We start from the raw sequence: 26,025 nt of genomic DNA on the forward strand, positions 1-26,025 counted from the left end.
AAAAAAAAAAAAAAAAAAGTAACGAACACAGCAGTGTTTGAGGGATTCTCAGATCCCCTCAGGTTGCCCCTTCCTGGATGTCTACATAATCTCATACATAGTGTGTGCATGTAACATGGGAAACGCAACATGTCTGGACTGGCAACCAAAGATACACAGGTGAAGGCTACAGGGCCAAGGGAACCAAACCTGGGAGGCTTAGGTAGATAGGTACTAACTAACGAAGCCTTAATCAAAACCACAGAGCAACACCATCAGGCTTTATGTGGTAAAAGGTGTTTAGAAATACTCCATGTCTCCACATGTTTGGGTCAAATAAAGGGCAAGTTCTAGACCATGACCTGCTGAGAGCAGAATTAATTCGAAGCAGGATAAAGGCTCCTCCTTACCTTATCCAAGAGCTTGATGGCAAGAGCTTCTAAGAACAACTTATGGGACACATCGGAGCCATCTAGCAGACACAAGAATTTGATGGCACAGATTCTCACGTAATAATCTTCTCTCTTAGCACTTAAAATACAAAATGATAAACTATGTTAATATGTTTTAGAGGTAAAAATATGCGTCCACATTTTGTACCAAAAGCCATTGCAAGTACCAAGCCCTCCTCTGAAACAGGCTTGAGATTACATAGGCCTAGATTTAATGAACGTCTTTTTGAATTGGGAGACAGCAGACAACAACAGAGTATTCCATAGAAAAAGCACAGAATGGGCACAGATCCACCTAGACCTCAAGGATCTACGTGTGCACACACACAGACACAGACACACACACACACACACCCCTATCCCCAGACCCTAGTGTGAGAAAGAGGAACAAAAACAAGAGTATGGGCTCACAACTCCATGGCCTGTCTCTGTCTCCCACTATACTGTATTTCCCATGTGCTCTGAATGTCTGCCCATCTGCATCAAAGTGAAACTGTTGGTATTTTCCATACCTCAGGTGATCTCTTCCAATGTTAATAGATATCACTTTAATGTAACAATAAGCACGTGGCAATACCCACTTGAAAGTGACGCTCTGACTTCTATGTTAAACCAGCCGAGCAAATGAAAACAATGAAAAACATTAACTGGGCTGGAGAGATGTACTAGCTGCCTGCGGGACCTGAGTTCAGTTCCCAGCACCCACATCAAGAAGCTCACAACCTCCTGGAACTCCAACTCCAGGGATCTAACACCCTCAACACCCTCCTCTGGGCTCTGTAGGTGTCTGTACGCACATGCACATGAACAAATGCACATAGAGACACATAAGTAAAAGTCTTTGAAGCAATGATAACTGCTCACATTTAGGGAAGCATGGCAGATGACTTAAAGTACAGCTAGCCCTGGAGTGAACACTTGCTATAAACACTCACAGCAATCACCTGTTGGCTTTAACTCTAAAATCACAATAAAATGATTTCGTAATCTTTTCATATTTCAAACACACATGCAGGTTTATGAGAGAAGATGAGAAAATAAGACTTGAATAAAAAGTATTTGATAAGCTCCAAAAATATTCAATTTAGGGCTGGTAAGATGGCTCATGGGAAGAATGCTTTTGACAAGCAAGCCTGGCTGCCCAAAGTTCCACACTCAAAACCCACATAGAGGTGGAGGGACAGAACTGTACAGAGTCGTCCTCTGACATCTATATATGTGCCACGGCACAAGCCCCACCTCCTCCAACACATAATAATAAATGCATTTAAGTTCAATTAGATAAGAACCATCTTCCTAGAAATACACCCTCATGGCTATCCCACGCTCACCGGCTACACACACTAACTAGGTATGAACTTTTCTATGTTAATTATTCAATGAAAAGGCTTCAAAACAACCCAAAACAAAGAAACTCAGGGCCTTTCATTTACCCTATTTTTCTATATAGCATTTACTTGTTAAAATGGTAACACTGAATTCTATAAATTTTACAACCAACTAAAGGTTTAAAGAATAAAGTATACATGTTGTTCCACCTCTCCACCCAAAGCCCAACCCCTAAGGAGGAGGAGGGGCCTATATTATTTGAAGGCATGTCTTTACTTGAACTAGGTAGGCTACATTACATTTTTGAAAGTGTAGCAACTTAGTAAATAGTGAAAATATAAATAAAATATGTGAGCAAGGGGCTGGAAAGATGGCTGGGGCTGGAGAGATGACTCAGCGGTTAAGAGCACTAGCTGTTCTTCCAAAGGTCCTGAGTTCAATTCCTAGCAACCACATGGTGGCTCACAACCATCTGTAATGGAATCTGATGCCCTCTTCTCTTGTGTCTGACGAGAGTGACAGCATACTCATATACACTAATAAATAATATTTTTTAAAAAATATATGAGCAAAGAATATTATTTTTTAACTTAATTTTTTTAGTTTTATTTCATGTGCATTGTTATTTTTGCCTGCATTTATGTCTGTGTGAGGATGTTGGTTCCTCTGGAACTGGAGTTACAGATAGTTGTGAGCTGCTATGTGGGTGCTGGGAATTTAAACCTGAGTCCTCTGGAAGAATGACCAGTGCTCTTAACCACTGAGCCATCTCTCCAGCACCAAAATTTTATTTTATATTTTAAATTTTTATTTATTTTCTGTATAAAAGTACTCTATCTGCATGTATAGCTGGATGCCAGAAAAGGGCATCAGATCCCATTATGGACGGTTGTGAGCTACCAACTGAACTCAGGACCTCTGGAAGAGCAGCCAGTGCTTTTAACTGCTGAGCCATCTCTCTAGCATCCTTTAAACACATTTTTGAAGGCCTGTGCTATGGTTTGGATGGGAAATTCCCTCTCAGGTTCATATGTTGAAGCTATGTTTGCAAGGGGTGGCCCCATTATGGAGTTCATGGAACCTTGAGAGGTGGGGCCTAGCTGGAGGAAGTGAGTCACTGGGGGAGGGTCTTAAGGCCCTGCTTCCCTTCCCATTTCTGTTTGCTATCCAGCTCTGGATGCCACAGCCATAAGCCAATCCTGAAGTCACGATGGGCTGTATTTCCCCAGACTTCTCTTAAGTTGCTTGTCAAACAGTTAGCCGTAGTAGTAGTAGTAGCAATAGTAGTAATACAGACAATTCATTAAGCTAGATATAATGAGAAAACTTTCATTTATGAATAACAGAGCTAGAATGATAGCTCAGCAGTTAAGAGAACTAGCTACACTTTCAGAGAACCCAGGTTCAATTCCCAGGACCCACATGGTGGGCCACAACCTTCTTTAACTCCATTTCCAGGGAATCCTGACGCTCGCTTCCAAGCTCGGAGGGCACCAGGTAAGCATGCACTGATATTCATGCAGGCAAAAAACTCACACACATAAAATAAAAATAAATGAATCTTTTTAAAATGTTATGAATAAAGACCGTCACAGAGGTTAAATCAAGCGGAATGTCTCACCTGCATCAAGACACAAAAACAGGCTGCACTTACTTCTCAATGATGATGTTTGCTGCACAGCCTTGTCCAAGGTTTTCTATGAAGGTTTGGACATCCTGAATAAGTCTTAAAAATGTGAGGAGAAAAAGAAAACAGGCTCAACACATGAAATCCCCAAAGTTAATACTACAGCCCGGTTGAATGCTCAACACAGATGTAACCCCAGCCACGCGTGACAAGCAGACTGCGGCATTTTTACCTCTGATCGCGCCTAAACACTGTTCCAAACACGCAAGCCTCCAGGACAAGTTCACTGTAATCCTTAGCACTGGAGAATGACCCCTGGGACACGCTGGAAGCAGCCCCTAGCCATGACTGGCAGCAGTGACGTATCAGAATATTGAAGACACCTGATTTTATGGAGGACATTTCAATCATCTTGCACATAATCTGAAACGAGACACAACAGTCAGGTTAACCTTTGACCAGGTCAGTTATAAAGAACTTAACAGCATAATGATAATTAAAATCAGCAGTAAATGACTAAAATTAGTGCCAGGCAGTGGTGGCACACACCTTTAATCCCAGCACTTGGGAAGCAGAGGCAAGCAGATTTATGAGTTTGAGGCCAGCCTGGTCAACAGAGTGAGTTCCAGGATAGCCAGGGCTACACAGAGAAACCCTGACTCAAAAAACAAAACAAACAAACAAAAAAAGACTAAAATTAGCAGCATAATAGTTTTGCTACAAAGTAGCGCTTTCAGATGATGGATCCTGGATCCTAAAGATTCCCAGCCTGGGATGATTGATCTTGACAGATTTTTGAATCAATGAGGAGACAGGTGTCTCTAAGTGCCTACGGGGGTGTTTCCAGACATCCATTCTGAATGTGATGGCGCATTCTGCAGCCTGGGGCCTGCATTGAATACAAAGGAGACAGTGAGCTGAGCACCAGCATCCATCTTCGTTTCCTGACTGTGGATGCGCTGTGACAGCTGCCCCGTGCTCCTGCTGCCCCCGATAGACTGTGTCCCCAAACCAAAAACCCTCTCCTTCCTTCTCATAAGACTGAGAAGAGTAACTCACAGCCTGCCCCCAAACCCTGTGCATCAAATGCAAAATGCATCAGCTTTCCATGTCAGTCTACAAAAGGTCCAGCATTTCTGGCTGATTCATTCATCCAGAACTCTCCAGGAGAGTCTCAGGAGGAGGAGGAGGCAGCCCCTTCCTGCAAAACTAGGACTTCAGTGCTCCAGGAGGTCAAGGCCACAGTCTTATGATGTGCCCCACAGTGGACAGAAGGGTGGGATGGGCATCATGGACCACAAACAGGAACCAGAAGCAAGCAGAAACTCCAGCAGGACAGAATCCCATTGGGGCATCCTCACTTCTAAAGGAATGGCTACAAATATAAGTTCAGCATCTCTCATAGCCCTGGGGACCCTGGGGATATCTCTAGAATGTCCCTGGAGAGCAAAATCTACAGAGGCTTCAAGCCCTGTTCATATAAAACAATGTAGAGCCTCCACGTAGGAACATCATAGCTACTTTAGATAAGACTGCAACCCAGGCTCATGGCTGCAGCTGACCTAGGACAGCTACCCATATCCCAACATGTCTACAGACAATGATGTCATGTTGTAGTACCCAAAGGCTGTCAGTCTGCTCCTAGTAATTTCTGGATTGCTGACAACATCTCATACGGTAGAAATAGTTGTTATATTTTTACAAGTAACAAAAAGGCTAAATTTGTTCAGTACTGATGCAAAATTTTTTTCAAATATTCTTTTTTAAAATGTTATCTAAAAATGCTCACATCCATTTATTTTGGGAGGAGCATACAAATGGCACAGCGCACATATGAGGAGCAGAGGCTAACATTTGGGAGCTGCTCTCGACTCTGACCACACGAGGGGAATCCAACTCTGGTTTTTAGGCTCAGTGGCAACTGTCTTTACGCACTCAACCATCTCTCTGGCCATCTGGCCTTCAAATATCCCTAACTATTGGCTGAATCTGTAAATGGTAAAGCGTGAAGCCTCAAATTCAGTGGGCTGTAAAATCCTTTATTTCTCTACATAAGAATTTCAAAAATGATAATTCAAGAATAAAAGGTACCAGCCATGTGCCTGCTGTCTCTGTCAGTGTCAAAGCATACCCTCAGCTCAGCACCAAGCTCATGCCAGCCTACAGGAGGGATAGTGTTTCCACGCCATCCAATTCTTAGAGATGGAGAGTTAGGCCTCCTGAGTCCCACCCTCCACCCCTTTTTAAAGATTTATATGTTATATCTTAGTACACTGTAGCTGTCTTCAGACACACCAGAAGAGGGAGTCAGATCTTATTATGGGTGGTTGTGAGCCACAATGTGGTGGCTGGGATTTGAACTCAGGACCTTTGGGAGAACAGTCAGTGCTCTTAACCGCTGAGCCATCTCTCTAGTCCCCAAGTTCCCAACCCTTCACTCGCCAAATGAGTCAAGTTTTTTGTTGTTGTTGTTTTGTTTTGTGTTCATTGTTTTGAGATGAGGTCTCACTATGTAGCTCTGGCCTAGAACTCACTATGTAGAAGACAAGACTGGCCTGGAACTCAGAGATCCACAGCCTCTGCCTCCTGAGTGTTAAGATTAAAGCCATGCGCCTCCATACCTGTCTGTGACTAAAGATCTTAAATACTGTTTGAAAATGATGGAAAGCCGAGATCTGGGTGTTAAGTGTCCCCACAGCTCAGATGTTCTGACTCCTTTGCCCATCTGGTGGTGATATTTTGAGAGGTGGCACCTCTGACAAGTACGAAGTGGTCCTGCTTTGGTCTGTTCTCTTCCTCCTGATGCACGAGCGTGGCAGGGGCCACTGCTTCCCTCTCCTTCCACTACAGATGGGGCAGCTGCACTGCTTCCCTGTCATGATAGACTATAAACTCTAAAACTGTGAGCCAAAGCCAATCTCTACTCTGGTCCTGTTGGCCTTCTTGTCATAGCAGCAGGCGAGGTGGCCCCATCTGAGCCTCCTGTCCCTGTCACCAGAGTTCCTCACCTCATGCAAACACACGTTCTGGGAACAAAGGCAGCAGCCCTAGTACTTGGTTACAGATGCACTTCTTCTCTTGTCCTACTGACCACACAAACCTCAAAGAGAAAAGTTACCTCTTTTATTTTGAAGTACACCTGGCCCTTGAGTTTTGCGGCAATGGTAAGAATCTCCTGGTCGAAAACAAAGTGAACAAAAGCCTTTAAATTAGGCCAGAACGTCAGCTGTGTGTTGCTCAAGGAAGATAGAATTTTCCAAGCCACATCAAAGGACTCTATGCAGAGTGTCTCCTCAGCGGTCAGGAGCTGGTAGCAGGGGGTGGAAACGCACAGTGTCAATCTCCACCGCAACACTGTTGCTTTATCATTGCCCCGCTCACCCTTCCTTCCTCCATCTCACCTTGGGAACTAGCACCTCCATGCAGCGGAACACAGGCAAGATGCGGCCGGCAGGGAGGACGGTGAGGACGTCCAGCGCTGCCTTCAAGGCCTGTACAGGGGTCTCAGCAGCAGGGAGAAAGCCCTCCAGCACGTCACTCTCCGTGCTTGGAATGAGGTGGTGGTACTTTCTCAGCAGGAAGGAGAGGCAGACCCACTGATCATGTAGATACTGTGCGACTACTTTCCCCCATCCTTTGGAAGACAATGATTCTTCAAAGACACTGAAAAGATCAAAAGACAAGATACTAAGGCTCAGTTTCCCAACTTTACTTCACTTCTTTGGCATATGGGGCTGGTTCTTTATGAGCAAATGGACGGGTGGTTTGAAAGAGGTCAGGCTCTTGCAAATCCATGGACAGAGGCTGGGAGGTGGGGGGGGGGGGTGTCTTCCAGCTTTTCAGTCAGGAGTAAAGCTCTCCGGAGCCTCTCCAGGACCAGATGCTGGTACCACATTCATCAGCTTTTCAGTCTCCAAAACCTTTAAGTGTCTCTTTGTAAGCTGCTTGGCCTCAGAGAAACTGTTACAACAACAGAGAACTGACCGAGACAAGGCATACACCCAGTCACCATCAAGCGGCACAGCCACTAAATTCTGAAGCAATCCCACAGAATTAATTTTTACAACGTAGTTCCACAACCTTGAGAGACTGGCTGAAAATTAAGTCAGAAAGGTCGGCAGGTTTCTGACAAGGGAGATGGACAGCCTTAATGGTGCCCTTCCCTCCAAAACGGGGCCTCATCTCCCCACCTCCACTGCACCACAAGCATCATCAGGCATCTCCAACAACCCCAATGCAGCAAACATTGGATTGTTGTTAACCCTTAACGAAGACATTCCTCATTCACCTGCCATTCTCCAGGGGACGCACAGGGATGCTCTGCTCCTCTGATCGGGGCTTCTGCAGCACGTGATTGAGTGGAAGAGCTGACAGGAACCTGTCCACAGGCTCAGCATTGGGAGAGTCAGGCTGCAGCACTGGGTGCTGGTCCACAGCCTCACACAGAGCTGCCAGGGCGGCCATGCTGACCACTCTCTGTACCTGATGACTCAAGGTCGGCTCCTGCAGAGGACAAAACGACCCTGAAGCCAGGCAATCTAGTCTCAGTCTGAGGTGACCCAGGCTGCAAGGCTATGACACCTCAGCGACACTCCACGTCCTGCCTTCCTTCCCGTTGCAGCCGAACATCAGTGGGATAAAAGAAGTTCAAGTGTGTGCTCTCTGCAGAGTTTAAAATGGCAGCAGGTATGGAAACTTTGACCTCTACAATGAGAGCTGCCTAGACTTTCTTATAGGACAGAGCAGCTACTTGTGAATAACAATGTCCCGGCTTTGTCAGGGTCCAAATGCAGGGACCAGCCTCTAAAGTTGGGCTTTTAACTACTCTGCTTTTCTGTTATGTTTAAGAAATACCTACAGGTGTTAAAATCCAGTGCAGACATATCTGCATAAACAACTCCATAAACAATAAAGAAGGAAATAAACACCACTATGTAGGCACAAGAGGCAGTAGGGAAATGAAGGAAGGAGAAGGACCCTGGTCCAACAGAGTCTGCTGCCATTCACTCTCCTGGAAGGGCCAGGTCAGAATCACCCAGGCACACATGAGCACACGTCGCCAGCTGGTTGTACTGTTTGGGGAATTGTGGAACCCTAGTGAATAGGTCACTAGCGGGTAAACCTTGAAGGAAGTTCTGGTATGAGCTCTTCCTGGTTTGCTGCGATGTCAAGCGCTCCACTCAAACCCCAGTGACACCGAGGCACGGCACCACTCCCTCGCCACAACACTGGTCCCTCTTACACCCTAAGCAAGAGGTGACTTCCCTTAAGTCATCTCTGCCAGGTAAGTAAAGAGCGCATGTTCGTGACAGAGAAGCTCGAGGAGGTTACCTGGGCCAGCTGCAACACAGGACACAATGGGAACAGAGGGGAAGAGTGGACCAACTAGCCTGGAAGTCAAGGCAGGAAGCCAACCATGGAGCTGTGATTTAAGGCAGATGAAAGGGTTCTATACTGGGCCAGGGTGAGCAAAAGACCTAGGTGTCTCCCATATCCGCACCAGGGTGATTTTAAGACTGAAGAATTGCTGGGTACAAAGTCACACGCCTACAAATTCAGCTGCTCAGGAGGCCCAAGGAAGAGGATCGTGAGTTCAAGGTCAGCCTGGGTAACCTAGGAAGAATCTATCTCATAGTTTAAGTAGGATGAGGTGGGAGCCCTGATGCAGTTCAGTGATAAAGCACGGGCTGAGCATAAAAGCACTCTAAACTACAGGTCGGGACCCAACGAGTGTTAGATAACTAAAGGTGGGGGTCATGAAAAAAATCTGATACAGTCAGGTTTTTAATACACGGTGACCCCAAATTACCTGAAAAACCAAACCTGTGATGAGTCTAAGGTGTTGTGGCTCTGTTTGTCCACAATCATTGTGGGACTTCATGGTGGCCTTGGTTCTGAACATAAACACTGTCACTTTGACTTCACACCACAGAGAGCCACTGAACGTACCAGACACGCCTGGGCGCAGACTGAGACTACTGCATCTTATAGGCAGTGTTATATGTACAGTTCAGCTTTTACGGAAATATAGACTCAATTTGAGAAAACAGATACTTTAGTGTGTCCCTACAATGGCTCTTCAACACGTGATCACAAATTAGTATATCTTTGGATTATACTCTTAGACAATCATATTGACCTCATTAATATACAATTTGCTTTCTTCTTTAAAAAGAACTAAACTATATGCATACCAAAGAACTGTTTTAAAATAAATTTCTTTATGACTTATTATCTGTGAATGCTTAATTTGTGTTCCCATTTTATAGACCTATATACCCAAGTTTATGAAAAATTTTCAGTGAAAAGGGGTCATGAGTGAAAAAACATTTAGACCTGGCTTAGGGTGTGTGAGGTCCTGGGTTCAATCCCCAGGAGAAGGGAAGAAAGGAAGGGAAGGGAGGGAGGGAAGGAAGGAGGGAGGGAAAAAAGAGGGAGGCAAAGGAGAGGGGAGGAGTAGGGAAGGGGAGAGGGAGAGATGGAAGTAAGGAGAGAAAGGGGAGAAGGAGGGAAGGAGGGGAGGGGAGAGGAAGAAAAAGAGAAAGATCAGATACACACATACACACATTCAAAGCTCAGATGTGTTCCAGCTATACTCTCACACATAGTATTAGCACATACAGGCAGAATCTCAACAATCCGATTTAGGAAATCCTTGTAATTACAAAATATTACGGAGCAATCAAATAGGTATTCCTTCCTGGACATAACCACACACCAGCCCAGGAGGATTACCTGTCTGTCCTCAGCCTCCTGCAGATGGCGAACACATGCGTTTTTCAAAGGAGAAAGGACCCGGCTGATGGGGTTGCCTGCTTTCCAGCCCAGCTTAACCTGGAGACTGATGAGCTCAGACAACACCGTCAGGTAGAGCTGACATCGGTCCAGATCCGCCACCTACAACAAATATCAGGACACGTAAGGACGTTGGGATCTGTGACTTCTCACAAGCAGAATTCAGGCAGGAAGCAATCCCTGTACTAAGGGGACACTGAAGAGAAAGCCATCCCATCATGCAGTGCCCAGGATGTCTGTGTGTAAGCTAAGATGTCCTTCTTTACAGTGTCCCAGCATGACACTTTCACAGCACAGCATCTGAAACTACATCGATGAGGAAGCCTTGGGAGGCAGACACTATTCAGTGAATTCTTTTTTTAAAGTAAGTATCAATATACATTTCAGTGGGTATCTTTGTATTTTCATTCCTCTGTAATGCATTTTGTGTAGTCATCAGAATCTCCCTTTCCAGTCTTCTGGCTACTCCCAATGGCCCTCCTCTTTCCAATGACCTCTCCTTCTCAAGGTCTCAAGAGCATAGCTGATGGATTGCTTATGGGGGAACAGGCACCTTCCCAGTGGCTATTCCCCTGATGGAAATATCTCCGTCTCCCAGCAACTGCTAAGCACAGAGAAATCCCCAGGAAAGGGTGGGACCATGAGAGCCCTTCCTGCCTCCGTAGCAGATGTGGATGGGCCCAAGCTGGCAAAGGTCTTGTGCCAATACCCAGTTTCTCCAGCTCTTTCAGCCTGGCCCTTCAGAAACAATAACAGCAGTTCAGCCTATGAGCGCATGCGCGCGCGCACACACACACACACACACACACACAGCCCTGGTCCTACCCTTAATCTGACATTCAGAATATCTGGGTCCAGGTCCCAGTCAAGGACCTCAAATCCAAGATAGTCAAACTTTCTGAACACGGTAAGTGGACAGACATATCATCTGGGGAAACTGAGGCCTGCTCAGGTCACAGTCACTAACATAGATGGAATGGAAACCAGGCGCAGTGGTTTGAGTAGGGAACACTTTGGGGGGCTCCTGAGTTTAAACACTTGTCTCCAGGCAGTGGCTCTGTTTGGGGGCTGTGAGACCTTGGGAGTTGCCATCTGACTGGGGGAAGTGGATTGCTGGGGGGGTGGGCCTTAGGGTTGGAATCTAACTGCTTCCTGTTTACCACAGGATGTAGCCAGTTACCCCTCTCTCCTGCGGTCCTCACTGAAGCTCACTCCCGCCCAGTCCCATCAACCATCTCTTCTTGCCATGACAGATCCAAGTCTATCAAACTGTGAGCCAAAATAAACCATCCTCCCTTAAGCTACTGCTGCTTCTGGGCATTTTACCACACGACACTGGGCTGTTAGGAAGTTTACGGTGGCTCTGCTTCCCTGAGTGGTTTCTGGAGAAACCGTCACACCAAGGAAATGTCCCTTTCCCGGGTGATCTGGCGAGTGTGGACAAGGGAAAGCCACAGCTGTGACGGGCTGCAGGAGAAGTTCCTGAAGCCCGAAGTTACTCACGTCCTGCAGCTCGTTCATGGTGAGTCTCCTGAGCACAAACTGAGACACGCTCTCTGCAGCAGACATGATGGAGCCCTGGAGGGCAGTGGATACCTCATCTGTGGGAGAAAAGGTGCTTTATTAACACGATAGCGGTGTTATCACAAAACATACCAGGAGCTCATGAACAACTGTTAGAAAGATAATCACTAGAGTCCAGAACTCCATACCACAGGCCCAGCATGAGGAGTCTGGGCGGGCTGTGGTGTTAGCACACACTGGAACGCGCCCCTGGATGGATGTTACATGGAAAAGACACATGGACTTCTCACAGACACCATTTCTGTGGAGCCCCCAAACAAGAAAACACCACGTTTCCAGGCCCACGACTTCAGTCAACTAATCTTCAACCACTGTGCCAAGACAACATGGGCAAAGGCGAGTCTTCCCTAGATGGAAGCCAGGGGTTCCTGCAGAATGAACAGGAGCCTTAAAAAAAAAATAATAATAATACCATGCAGAAAAAGCACAAAGTTGCTTAAACTCTCACTCTGAACACCAGAAACACCCCCAGCAAGCGATTGCAGAGCCCACTCTCCTCACCATCCTGGGCACCGGGATGTCTTGGCACACAAGAATGCAGCAACCGCACCAGCAGCTGGAGGCACCGGTCAGTCCTCAGCAAGGGCATGTAGGCATTGGTGCCGAGCTTCCCTAGGGCATCCAGCCAGGGGTCTAGGAAGATCCTCAACACGTTCTGAGTCCTCTGCTTTTCCCTAGATGGTAAAAGGACACCCACATCAGCCATCTCAAAAGCATGGTGATGCCCCACCTAGCACTTGTGGAGCAAGTCAGCTCGGGGATCATACAGGTTACTTCATGCACGGTGCACATGCCCAGAACCTGTCTGGGCCTTGCAACCCTCACAGGGTTGGGACACAAAGCCTGGGCCCACTGAGCTCTGTGATAAACTGCTGAGGTCCTGACCAATGGTTTTGCAGCAAAGCAAACAAGAAGAGAAGAGATGGAAATGGGAAGAAAAAAACCCAAATCCGTGTTCACATATGACTGTCAATGAATAAATTAAAAAAAGAAAAGGATAAATTAGTAAAAGACATGTCACATTAACTGTTTTTAAAAATGCAAAATGAAAAACGCTACAAAGGATGCCTTTGGCACTACAACTGTCTAGAAGGGATGTGGTTTGTCAAGGTCGAGGTACATAAGGCCAAAGTCCCACTTAACCCTGGCACTTCTGCCCTGTACCCAGAGGCTAGCCCATCCTAACTGCCACTTTTACTGCCATCAGGGCACTTTACAGTTTACACTGGGATCTTACCATCTATTTTTCTGGTGCCAGTATAAAAACGATACATTGTCTAATTTAACATTAAATTGTAAATCTGACATTTAGTTTACCAACCTGCAAGCACTGACCGACCCTACACCCATTAATGGGCTGGTAAATTAAACATTTCTTTAGTGTGTGGCTAGTGTCCTGGTTCTGGCCTCTGTCAGTGACTCCACCAATCTCTGAAAAGTCTAAATGCCCCTGATAAACCTAACTAGCCTCTTTCTCCCCCATGCATCCACCACTCCTAGCACTGAAGAAACCCTGACCTGAACTTGGTCTTCACTTCTTCCACGTCCACAGCCAACAGGACCATCAGCGCTGTCAGCCTGGCTTCCAGCCAGTCTGGCATGAAGCTGCTTTCTTCTGTAAGACAACAAAAGGTAGGGCTTAAGACGCATTCTCAGGGCCTGAGAAATGGTTCAAAGGATAAAGGTGCTTGAAGTCAAGCCTGATGACCTAGTTTGATCCTCAGAATCTACAGCACAGAGAGAGACACTCAGGAAAGGATGCTGACGTAGTTGAACTCTACAACCGACAATTACCTGGTCGGTTAAGACTTACTCCTGGGTCAGAAAACCAGATGAAACATGGTGATCTGAGACAAAGGCAGGGAGTCTCAGATGTGTCAGATCCAAAGGCACATACCCTGCCCCCCCCACACACAAATTATTATTGCTAATGTCCTTAATGAAGAGGAAGCATTAGAAACGTAAAAGGGATCCTGATGAAGGAGTTTCTATGAATTCTTCCCTCCGGCAGGCTGACATGGTTCTTGCAAGTCTTCGCCTAGTCTCTGCCAGGAGTAGGACTCGGTGAGAGAGCACATCCCAAGCTTGCCCACAGCCGGGGCTTTAAATCTCAGAACCACAGAAAGAGCAAAAGAATAAAGGAAAGGAGAAGAAAGGTCTTTACAAGTGAGTGATGGAAATAATAAGTACGCTCTCTAAAACTGGTTGGGGGGTGGGGGTGGGGGGACTGGAAAGATGGCTCAGGCAGTTAAGCCCCAGCTGTAAAAGGATGAGGAGTTTGAGGTTTGGATTCCCAACAGCTGTGTAAAAGCTGGCAGAGGTGGTGGTCCACCTGCAATCTCAGTGCTTGCAGGCAGACAGGAGATCAGATCAACTGCATATCCCCAGGAGAAACCTGCCAGCTAGACTAGCCAATCAGACCCCGCCTCAGCCACACTAGCCAACCAATCAGACCCTGCCTCAAGCTGCTAGCCCAGCCAGCCAGTCAGAGCCAGCCTCAAAAAAAGAAAGAGGAGGGCAAATGACAAGCCCCAGCCTCTGCACGCACCAGTGCCCAGCCAGACATATGCAAACATATACATGCACACTCGTACGCACACATCAATCAGATAAACATGTTCATCAGTTCACAATAAACGTGGTGCTTCTAAATCATGAAAATATGCCTATTTGCATAATTTGCACTCAGCACGAGTTTCCATACTAGAAACCCACACGCACCTGCCCTGCGGGTCCTCACAGGTACTTGAGCAGCCCCTGACACCGACACTGACACTGGTTCAACATATCCCCAAGTCTCCCAACCCACAGGGCCAGCAGGGAGCGGCTCTGCTCCTGTGGCTGAAGTTCAGACTCACACAGCACAATGGCTCACACGTCAATCTGCCCGTGACTTCAGAGCACATTCTTTCCCTGAAGAGTTCACACTTACTTTCCCAACCCGGAGACTTCACGAACTCCTGAACTAGGTTCTTCACGTAAGCATTTAACGACGCCTCCTGTCCATCAGAGCCACCAGGTGAGGACTGCTTAAAGTATCTTTCATTGACACGTAGCCAGTCACAGAGCTACACAGGAAAACCATGGCAGGGTTATTTTATTCTTAAAATGTAACAGAACAAAGCATTTCTAATTTCCCTGATCCAATCTTCTGACTTCCACATAAACTGAATTTAAATCAGAACTTGATACAATCTCATGGGGCCACCATTCATTGAAGTATGAGGGGCACTGAGGAATATAATTTTGAAAGCAACTGTTGCATTTCATAGTGGTTAGTGACAGCTCCATGGGAAGAGGGGGCTTTTATAGAACTTTCAAACCGCTGGCTTTCAGCTTACCTCTGTCCACAGCACCGTCCCACGTCCTAGAGACTCCTCTTGTCTCAGAGACAAGAGAAAAGCTGAGACGTCAGAAAGAGACACTTTCTCCTAGGTAGAAAAAGCTCAGTTTAAACGTTTGGAGTCACATCACAGCTTTGTTGAAACATCAAGTCAACTAAAGCAGGATGTCTTCAGTTAAGAGACAAGAAGTTACATTGTTTCAAAAGAAGTCCAGGAGCTGGGAAGACCCGGCCAGTGTATAGCGTGAGGGCCAGAGTTCAGATTCTCAGAACCCACATAAATACTGAACAAAGTTGGTGACCAACTCTGTGACAACTTGTGAGGCAGAGACAAGGGATCCCTGGACAAGCCTAGCAGGCAGACTACTAGAATTGGCAAGAGATGCAGCCTCAGTAAGTGAAGGGCAACAGAAAGGATCTGTCTACACACACATGCGCACATACATTCATGCATACATATTGCATGCCCCACACAGACTCATGCCTAAATAAATAAATAAATAAATGGGACTACTCAGTGGCAATCTATTATTATATCAAAAGTCAATCCTTTTTTTTAAGTGTACACATATGTATTTTCTTACTCTTTTTGGTGGGGGGGAGTGTTTGAAACAGAGTCTCACTTTGTAGTCTTGACTAGCCTGGGCTGAATAATCTATCCCCAGGTTGTATCAAACTCAGGCAATCCTTCTGCCTATAGAGTGGGTAACATTTTTTTAAATGTACATTTTCTTTTAAATTGGCTATTATCTTTGAGGAAAAAAATGAGAATCTTTTAAAAAACATACTGTCGATAAAAATTAATTACTACTAATAAAAAAAAAAAGATTCTTTTGAAGCAACAAAAAGAACCTCCAACTGAAGAAAAAGCTGTGTTCCTTAGCCCAAAGATCACAGATTCTGAATTAAGACCCTGCACCTGGCCTGGTCGGGCACACACAGCTCTGGGGTGGGGGTGGGGTGGGGTGGGGTTTAAGTGAAGTCCATTTGCAACATGGCATGTGCATTTGTACCGTCTGATGTGTTGAGGCTGCTCTAACAAAGCATCCCAAGGTTAAACAGGGGTCACATTAGCCTGTAAAGACGCCCCATGTTCACCGCTCTGTCCTATGCAGCCATGTGCTGACTCTGGCTCTAGACCTTGGGTCCCAGACCCTCTACCAGGCTGTGAGATTGTTTGTGAAAAACTCCAGGAAAGTAGACTAGGGCCCTGAGGCCAGGTTTGTCCTGGCACCTGGTTCTGCATCAGCCCAGGCCTCACAAATGCTGGCATTCCCAAGCCCCAGACAGCAAACCACTGTTCAACACAACCCAACCATGTCACAAGTACCAACACAACCTGCACACACCACACCACACCACTTCGGCCACCTGGGGTGGTGCCAGTCATTCCCAAGTCCAAGTTCCATCTGGACACCAAGGGCCAACACGGTCAGGAGGCCTTTTGACAAGCACCGCCACAGGCTGGATGACTCGTGTGTACGGGTAGCTGTAAGTCTGTACACACAGGCACACTCACCACATCCACCAGACGCATGGCTGTCTGAAGAAGGTAGCACTGAGCTGCTCCTCTCAGGAGGACCTGGTGTGTGATCATGGTGCACTGGAGAACATCCCTGGTTCAAAACAAGGACACCAGTAAGTGCCGGGAGAAGTCTGATCACCCACTATCACTGACTTACACAGCCTACGACTTACTACACACAAAGTGACCATCACCAGGAGTGGCCGTCATCGGGAGTGGCTAGCACCAAGTGGCTGTCACCAGGAGTTGCTATCACCAGGAGTAGCAGTCAACAGGAAACAGCAGGAGTAGAAGACACCAAGGAGTGGCTGTCACCAGGAGTGGCCAACACCAGAAGAGCTGCAGAGCCAGTTACCCACCATGGTCTTATGCAGAACACAACTTTTGTTTTTCTTTATAACTTGAGACAAAATCTCACTATGTGATCCAGACTTCTAACTTCTAGACCAGACCCGCCCCAGGCTTGTGTTTCCTCTCCAGTATTTTCTTAAGTCCTGGATTACAAGTGGGAGCCACCACACCCAGATACCATTCAATTCTAATATGAACTTTCTTTTAAAAATAATGATAGACTGGATATGATACCTCATGTCTGTAATCTCTCAGCACTTGTGAAAGTGAGACTGGAGGATTTGTGTGAATCAAAAGCCAGCCTGGGCTACACAGTGAGAATCTATGTCTTGAAGGAAGGAAGGAAGGAAGGAAGGAAGGAAGGAAGGAGAGAGAGAGAGAGAGAGAATCAAACCAAACAAACAAAAGGACATAAAGTAAAGTACTTACTTTAAAATGTTTTTAAAGTAAAAATTTCATGTATATTTAAATACTTTTGCCAGGTATGGTGGTGCACGCCTTTAATCCCAGCACTTGGGAGGCAGAGGCAGGCAGATTTCTGAGTTCAAGGCCAGCCTGGTCTACAAAGTGAGTTCCAGGATAGCCAGGGCTACACAGAGAAACCCTGTCTAGAAAAAACAAAACAAAAAACAAAAAACAAAAAAAAACCACTTTATAGTCAATATCATGATTTGATATTTGTCCTTAAATTTAAAACAGCAAACAAACAAACAACAACAACAAAAAAAACCCCTAGCCTTAAGTTGTCAAAACCTAAGTCCATATGTTATGGGATATAAATAAAAAATATCAATTTTTCTCACACACACTACATAGCAAACAAATGAACACACCATGAGTAAATTACCTGAGGGCAAGAAGACCCTCTCCACCCAGGGCCTTACAGCTGGGTATGCTTGCCAAAGCCCTGGACAGGAACAAAACCGGCACTGCACACCAGTGTCTGTCTGCCATCCTCTGAATGAACTTTAACAGGAAACAACCTGGAAGAAACGGTTTGAAACCGTTATCGTCACCATAAGCACACAGAAAAAGTCCTTGGCTTCCTTAGTCAATAAGGAAACATAAACAAACCTCAGACCCACTAGGATGGCTAAAAAAGAATATCGACATGTTGGGAGGATCTGGGAAAAATGAACTCCTCACGCTACTGGTGGGGATGTGGATGGGTGGAGTCAGGGTGGGGAGGGAATGTGACCCTGAAAACCCCCTTCTAGCTGTGTGACTAGGAGGACTCCATACAGGCTCCTGCACTGAGAACACAGATGCCTGCTGAGCAATGGATTTAAAAAAAAAAAAAACAAAAAAACAGGAAGAGCCCACCATGCGGTGAGGATGAAATTTGATTCAGCCACAGAAACAAAGCTCAGGCTACACAAACCGGGTCGATGAAGAGGCCAGCAAGTGCTCAGTTCCCTGCACGAGACCACGGCACGCATACAGCAGGGAGACATGTGCACAGGCCAACAGACAGACATGCAGCAGAGGCTGTGAGAAAGCTGGTGTGTGAGGACCAGCTCAGGGCCTGGGGTCCCCTCTGGCAATGAGGGAAGTATTTTGGAAACAGACAGTGAGTTAGTTGTCTAATTTTAAATATAACAAACACCAATGATCTGCCTCGATCTCCCCTGTACTGGGATTGCAGGCATGAACAACCACGAGATAAAGCTTTAGCTTATGGGAACCACTTTTCTGAGCTGCTCAAGACAAGGCCAGAACCACTGCCAGGGCAGCCCCCAGCTCCTGGGCACACTGGAAGGCCATTCCATGCCTCTCTTGGGTCTCATTCCATGGCTGACGTCCTATTCTGAGACACAAGGGGTTGGTGCTTTCTCCTCCTCTGGCATCTGTTCATTGCACTGTTTTCTCTCATCAAGAAATCCTAGAAGCAGCCAGACATGGTGAAGTACACCTTTGATCCCAGCTTTCAGGAGGAGGCAGAGGCAGGTGGATCAGAGTTCGAGACCAGCCTGGTCTATATAGGAGTTCTAGGACAGCTGGAGCTACTTAGTGAGATCGTCTTGGGGGGGGGGGGGAATGATTCCAGAGGCTTCTTGAAACATAATCTATTTTGTTTCTTCCAAAGCAAGCAGCATAAAACTAGACATGATATTCTCTATGAAGTGGTGAGTGGAGGAGCCACAAGGAACTGTGGGTAAGTTTTCTGTTTTCATATGGCTGCACTAATCAGACCCAATAAACCCTGTCTTAGGCTTTCCTTCACACTGACCCCACACACTTCCTGGCCCCTACCACCAACACCAGGCAGGCAGCCACCAGAGGGCGCCCTGCTGGGCATGCCATTCATACTGCCAATATGCAGACCCAGGAGGCTGGAACCCAGGTACCCAAAGCTAGCAATTCCACTGTCCTCTCAAGAAACTACTTTATAAAGAGTCACTGAGATGATCCACTTTGGGGCTGAAGAGATGGCACAGTGGTTAAGAGCACCCACTGCTCTTCTGAAAGTCCTGAGTTCAAATCCCAGCGACCACATGGTGGCTCACAACCATCTGTAATGAGATCTGACTCCCTCTTCTGAGTGTCTGAAGACAACAACAGTGTACTTAGATATAATAAATAAAAAAAGACGATCCACCTTAATCACAAGATACTGCAGACCATATTTACCTCATTTGCATAGATGACACCACTGGTCATCTTGTGAAGCAATTTGTAGAGTAAATATAAGAGAAAAAGAAAATCCATACCTAAGGTCAGTAAGTCACAAAGACCAGTATGACAATATAACTCCAAGAGGAATAAGTCCTCTGCCACCCGGCACCAAGAGGCTCACTGCTTTATGTCCACTTCCAAACTTGGCTCAAAAAAAAGTAAGCCCCAACCCAGGAAAGTTCACTGACTCTAGGACACAGTGGTATACAAATGTGCGCTCCTTAGCTACATAGCTACATCTTTCTGCTGAAAAGGAGAACCCAGCGTGGGCTGGGTACTGTCCAGTACTTTTTCTAGAGCCCAGTTATTTGTTCAACCTTGCTTGCTGATGCTTGAGGAGAAGACAGTATACAGACCACAAGAGCAGTGCTCAGATACCTGCATGGCGCTGATCCTAACTGTTACATGGCACTTGGTACCCGTACCAAAACATGCTAAAAGTTAAAACGTAAATTCAAATCTCTACTGACATACTCTTTGTTTCTTCTGGAAGAAGGGAAGTATAAGTGACTAGAAACTTCTGCAGCTTTAATCCCAGGGGAGAGTCACTTCCCAACGGCTGCCCTGGGGACCTGCGGACCAAGAGAGAGGGAGAAAAACATGAACTTAAAATCCATTCACAAACGCACATTTGGGTGTTAGTCTAAATGCAACATGACCCTGGTTCTCAGCAATAAAGTAATTGGACAGCTCTTTTCTCCCTGGACCAGAGTTTTATTTTCCAGTAATATTTGGAGATTCTTTGAACATGGAAACATCTGGATGTTTGCATAGAAGGAGCAGGACTCCAGACGGTTAGATTGAAGGGCTGTGACGACCTTTGATGATAACGATTCTCTCCTTCCTTTATCACACACATCAGTCTGGGGTCATTATAAAAAACAAAAAACGGTCAACTTAAACTGCACTTTATCGTTCCCAACAGGTAATTCAGTGACTTCCCATCTTCAGGTCTAAAGTAACAGAGCATTCACAGTGAAGACAATATTAGGGGTGACACAGCAGTAGTGTTTAATCATGAACACAGACTTGGCCATGGTGGGGTTTGGCTGTGTGTTATCTGCTAACTGAACCCAACAGAGAACCAGGAGGTATTGTGATAAATGTATGCACCGACTCTCCCAAAGCATAGAGGCCATGTGCTGATTCCACACTGCCTCACAGATGTGGAACTCCAGCCAACATGACTCACCGGAGACTCAAAACTCCATCACAGCAATCCATTTTATGCTTTCAATACTTACTCATCAGACACTGGGAATCAATATATTCCTGTAAGTTGGGCAGATGCTAGCATTTTTAAAGAAAAGGGTGGGGAATGGGATGATTTTCTTTTTAGGGGCATCCTAAGTGAAATTTACTTAGAATTGTGAATTAAGTGATGAGAATCAGAAAGCCATCATAACTCTAAAAGCAGGGGAGACCTGAAAGGACAATTTGAGGTGATAGATAACTCCCCAAACAAGGCTAAGGTACAAAACGAACGAGATTCTGCTAGCTAACCTTTTCCAAGGTGAATGAGCAGACCTCTATGAGCCATGGTGGCCACTGTCAGATACCAAAAAGAAAATGGGCTGTGGGGAGTGGGTCTGACAGCAGGCACACTGAGTGAACTCAGGTTCTTAATACAAAGGGAGGGACGGACTGAGAAGAGGGAGGGAGGGAGGGAGGGAGGGAGGGGGGGAGGGAGGGGAGGAGGGAGGGGGAGAGGGAGGGAGGGAGGGAGGGAGGGAGGGAGGGAGGGAGGGAAGGAGGGGGAGGAATGAGAGAGGAGGGAGGGAGGGAGGGACAAAGAAGAGAAGGAAGAGGGAAGAGGAAAGAGGGAACCAGGAAGAAAGAGAGGGAGGGAGGAAAGGAGGGGAGAAGGAATGAGGGAGGAGGGAGGGAATGAGGGAGGAGGGAAGGAAGGAAGGAGGGAGAAAGAGAGGCACAGAGAAGGAGGAGGGAAGAGGGGGGAAGGAGCGAAGGAGAAAGGGAAAGAATGAGGGATGAAGAAAAGGTGGGAGAGGAAGGAAGAGAGGGAGAGAAGAAGGGAGGAAAGGAGGAAAGGAGGGAGGTATGGACAGACAGACAGACAGACAGATGAAACATACAGGAGGGTAAGTCATTTTAGCAGACACACACACACAAGGAAACAACTAAGAAAATTCCATCGGACATTAGCATGTGCTGATTATACAGCAGTAGCCACAAACTCTTCTAGAAAACTGTAAACTAAGTCAAAATAAAAAAGTTTGGTTCACAGCACCAAGTATGTGCTGAGATGCACAGCACTGCCGCTAGGGAAGAGAATAGGTGTGCCAATGGCCTAGAGTGCACAAAGCACTGGGCTTGATTCCGAGCCCCACAGCAACAACACATAGCATGGCACTTACCTGCTGTACAGACAGCTCTCTGAGAGGGCATCCATCAGCGGGCCAGTAATAAACTACAAAGGGAAAAGTCAGGGAGCTGTCGTAAATGTCCAGCTGCAGCAAGGGGGCAGGACCTGCATTTGCTCTACACAGGGATTCAGGAGATCTGAGGAGCAGAGCAGGTTCATGCGAGGAGGGACCTGTGGGCACAGACAGAATGCAGCTACCTGCAGGGCCTTGGGGGGTGGGCCAGGGACAACGAAGCTTGATGAGGAACTAGGTAGGGAATGCAGATAGTGACAAGGAAACAAAGATTCCTCGAAAGAAGACTGAACAGACTGTGCTGAGACCTGGAGGGATTAACATTCCCCAAAACACTCCTAGACACCGGTCAAAAAGCCCCGGCTTACCTAAAGTGCAGGGGCCAGAATGCATCTCAGGTACTGTACTATGGAGTTCAGACAGAAAAAGCAGGTTGGTGAAGAGGACCCTAATGCAAGTCTAGCCATCGGCTCTAAGGGGAGGGAGCCACAGGGCCCAGCTGTGTGAGGCTGCTGGGGTGCAGAGGCAGAGACAGAGCTCAGACAAAAGATGGCAAAGGACACACAGACAGTGTGGGTCTCCCTGCCCTCTTACTATCCACCTCGAACAGGGGATTCGGAAGTCCTGTGAGTATGTAAGGTGAATGACCACACCAGGACCAGCTATCAGGAGGCAGATCAACTTTACTTAGGGTGACTGAAGGCTTATCAAGTTTTGGGGGGCACATCCAGGATGGGCAAGGCCAGTACCTGGAATGCCTCATGAGCATGGGGAAGCATTTCAGGAATATCAGGTGCGGGCTGAACAGGTTTTGTCAGGAGAAATAAATAGATCCTATAAACTCATTGAGGTTGCCTGACATTCCTCTGGTAGAGGCAAGTGTGAGGGACGTAAAGTTCCCCGGATGAGGTCAGAAAAGGAGAAGCTCTTCTAATGAAGGGAGTCTCCCATACTGCAGCGATTCAGAGGAACATGGTGGACTTCGACCTTAGTTAGCAGGGTTTCCCCACACGTAGCTCCAGGGCAGCATCACTGAGAGCTTCCCTGCCAGACTGTAAACTCTGTGAGACAGCAGCTGAGAAATGACTCAGATGAGCCCACTGTGAAGGTAACCACTGTTGAGTCTGTTGGGATCAAGACTCAGCCACGTGGCAACTCTCTGGCACACCTTGTGAGGCAGTTCTGATTGGATTACCTGAAGCAGAGGTCCCTCCCTGGATATGGACAGCACCTTTTCAGCAACCACCCAGGTACAGAGAGGACACCAAGTTTGCCTGCCTGTCTTCACCTCTCACTTGTGAGTTCAACAACCCTGTAGCTGCTACTGTGGCTGTCACTGCCGCCGCCATTCTTTCCTCCATCACAGCCCAGCTTCTCTGAGCTTCCAGCAGACATGCTCAGTGGCTCTTCGAGAAGCATCTGGGCCTTCCATACCAGATTAGACTTCTGAGGTACACACCCTCACACCTCCCCAGCTAGCGGACAGCCACTAATGTAAGCCAATCTAATAAATTTCCCTTCAGTATTTATTCATGCTATCATTCTGTCCTTCTAAAGAACCCTGACTAATGTGACCACCGTTCAGCTTTCCCCAAACAGAAAAGGTGACAGGAAGACAGAGCCTGGGGACACGGCTCAGCTGCCACAGCATTCACCTAGCATGCTGGAAGCTGTGGATCAGTCCCTAGCACCACATAAGCTGGGTGTGGTGGTGTGCACACAATCCCAGCACTCAGGAAGTGGAGGCAAAAGGAACCAAGTTCAGAACCATCCTCGACCACACAGAGAGCTTTAAAGGACAGATGACACATGAGACACCGTCTCAGAGAGCAGAACTTGACACACGCTCACCTGGACGTACCCGCTCCCAGAGGCTCAGCCCCGTGGCCTGCCCACCCCTCCGAGTCCTAACTCAGAAAAGCATAGCATTCCTTCTTCCTTCTTTTGTATCTCCTTTTCACTGGCCAAGGCCTGGCATGCTTTCCCTGTCTGTATCACAGGCTCTCTGAAGCTCCTCCACCACATTCCGCCACCGCGCTGCCTCCCAGCCTCCATGCAAGGGACTCTGCTTTCTCCCTCCCTTGCCTCCAGCTCCTATTCCTGCATGTTCTGACATGTGTGTCAGAGGCATGTCTTTACCTCCTGAGTGTGATAGAGACATGTGTTTACCATGTTCTGGTGCATGTGACAGAGGCATGCCTTTACCTCCCCTGTTCTGACACATGTGACAGAGGCATGCCTTTTTACCTCATATGTTCTGACACATGTGATAGAGACATGTGTTTACCATGTTCTGACACATGTGACAGAGACATGTGTTTACCATGTTCTGGTGCATGTGACAGAGGCATGCCTTTACCTCCCCTGTTCTGACACATGTGATAGAGACATGTGTTTTTACCGTGTTCTGGTGCATGTGACAGAGGCATGCCTTTACCGCCCCTGTTCTGACACATGTGACAGAGGCATGCCTTTTACCTCATATGTTCTGACACATGTGATAGAGATATGTGCTTACCATGTTCTGACATGTGTGTCAGAGGCATGCCTTTACCTCCTGTGTTCTGACACATGTGAGACATATGTTTACTATGTTCTGATGCATATGGCAGAGCCATGCCTTTACCTCCCCTGTTCTGATGCATGTGACAGAGGCATGTGTTTACCATGTTCTGATGCATGTGACAGAGGCATGCCTTTACCCTCTATGTTCTGATGAAGGTAAGGATTGGAAGAAGATGAGAAGCCATTACCTCTGAGAGTTCCGGGGAATAAGGAAGCGATTTCACTTCATACAGCTCCAAGAAGTGGATCACGCCTTCTTTGGCCAGAATTTTATTCTCACTTTCAAACATTCTTTTGTAGATGCACGTGTGCCAGGAGGGATGGAAGAGCCAGCATCCTGTGGGAACAAGAACCCAATGCTGACATATGATTCTGCTTTAGATCTCTGCACGGAGACTGTAGGCTGCTGATAAGTAGATGCGTGTACAAGACAGCCACACTAAGAGCATGAGAGCGCCGTGGCAGTGAGCTTGTTAATGACACACACAGAGCTCGCAGAACTCAGTCACCTGGGTGTTCAGCATTCTGGATGCAGCCAGCTGCTGCAGCCAGCACAGTACTCATGAAAGCACGTCCCTGTGTGTACAGATGGGACTTTACATCGGAGTGGCTCACTGCATCCTCCCCCCACCCCACTTGAGGCCATTGCATACATGAATCTAAAACCGTCACACTCCCCCCCTACTTAAAACCCTTGAATAGCTGCTTCCTACCATGCTGAAACTCTGAACAAGGCACAGGTGGACACTGGCCTTCCTGCCTCTGTAGACCTGCTTTTCTCAGTATCCCCACTATCCTCACAGAGCTCCCAGCACAGGGCTGGCCAGCTCCTAGCTCTGAGGTCATGTGTCACCCCCATGTCAGACCTAACCTCCCCTTCACATGAACTCATTTTGGTCCCTTCTCTCTTCTCTTTATAGGACCTAGAGCCAAAACTGTTTCATGAAAAAAAAAATATATATGTATATGTATATGTGTGTGTATGTATATATATATACACACATATATGTACATATACGTATATATGTGTGTATATATGTATATATACGTATGTATGTGCATATATATATATATATATATATATATATATATATATATATATGGTAGAAAATACTGTTTCGTGCTGGAGAGATGGCTCAGTGGTTACGAGCACTGACTGCTTTTGAGAAGTTCTGAGTTCAGATCCCAGCAACCATATGGTGGCTCACAACCCTCTGTAATGAGATCTGATGCCCTCTTCTGGTGTGTTTGAAGACAGCAACCGTGTACTCACATACATAAAAATAAATAAATAGTTTTTAAAAAGAAAGAAAATATTGTTTCCCTCTCCCACCTCACTCCCATGCTTGCACACAGTCACTGACTGTTAAACGAATATAATTGAGTCCACAACAAAAGACAGA

The 26,025-nt window shown here is 46.7% G+C and overlaps 1 protein-coding gene across 2 annotated transcripts in view; it reads right to left on the reverse strand.

Annotated features, from left to right (window-relative positions):
* Tarbp1 (TAR (HIV-1) RNA binding protein 1) overlaps positions 1-26,025 on the reverse strand; it is a 47,699-nt gene that overhangs the window by 14,659 nt on the left and 7,015 nt on the right. For both annotated transcript variants that reach the window (XM_021170959.2, XM_029480695.1), the window contains exons 4-20: positions 24,811-24,959; positions 22,037-22,089; positions 20,136-20,233; positions 17,833-17,968; positions 16,629-16,725; positions 15,108-15,197; positions 14,699-14,834; positions 13,285-13,381; positions 12,268-12,440; positions 11,686-11,783; positions 10,123-10,284; positions 7,676-7,890; positions 6,789-7,050; positions 6,506-6,694; positions 3,620-3,810; positions 3,415-3,486; positions 390-510 (exon numbers count right to left, since the gene is read on the reverse strand). In XM_021170959.2, the coding sequence (XP_021026618.1) occupies positions 390-510; positions 3,415-3,486; positions 3,620-3,810; positions 6,506-6,694; positions 6,789-7,050; positions 7,676-7,890; positions 10,123-10,284; positions 11,686-11,783; positions 12,268-12,440; positions 13,285-13,381; positions 14,699-14,834; positions 15,108-15,197; positions 16,629-16,725; positions 17,833-17,968; positions 20,136-20,233; positions 22,037-22,089; positions 24,811-24,959 (2,339 nt within the window). The remainder of the gene's footprint in view (positions 1-389; positions 511-3,414; positions 3,487-3,619; positions 3,811-6,505; positions 6,695-6,788; positions 7,051-7,675; positions 7,891-10,122; positions 10,285-11,685; positions 11,784-12,267; positions 12,441-13,284; positions 13,382-14,698; positions 14,835-15,107; positions 15,198-16,628; positions 16,726-17,832; positions 17,969-20,135; positions 20,234-22,036; positions 22,090-24,810; positions 24,960-26,025) is intronic.

The sequence above is a fragment of the Mus caroli genome, chromosome 8 (genome assembly GCF_900094665.2).
Source record: "Mus caroli chromosome 8, CAROLI_EIJ_v1.1, whole genome shotgun sequence".
NCBI lineage: Eukaryota > Metazoa > Chordata > Mammalia > Rodentia > Muridae > Mus > Mus caroli.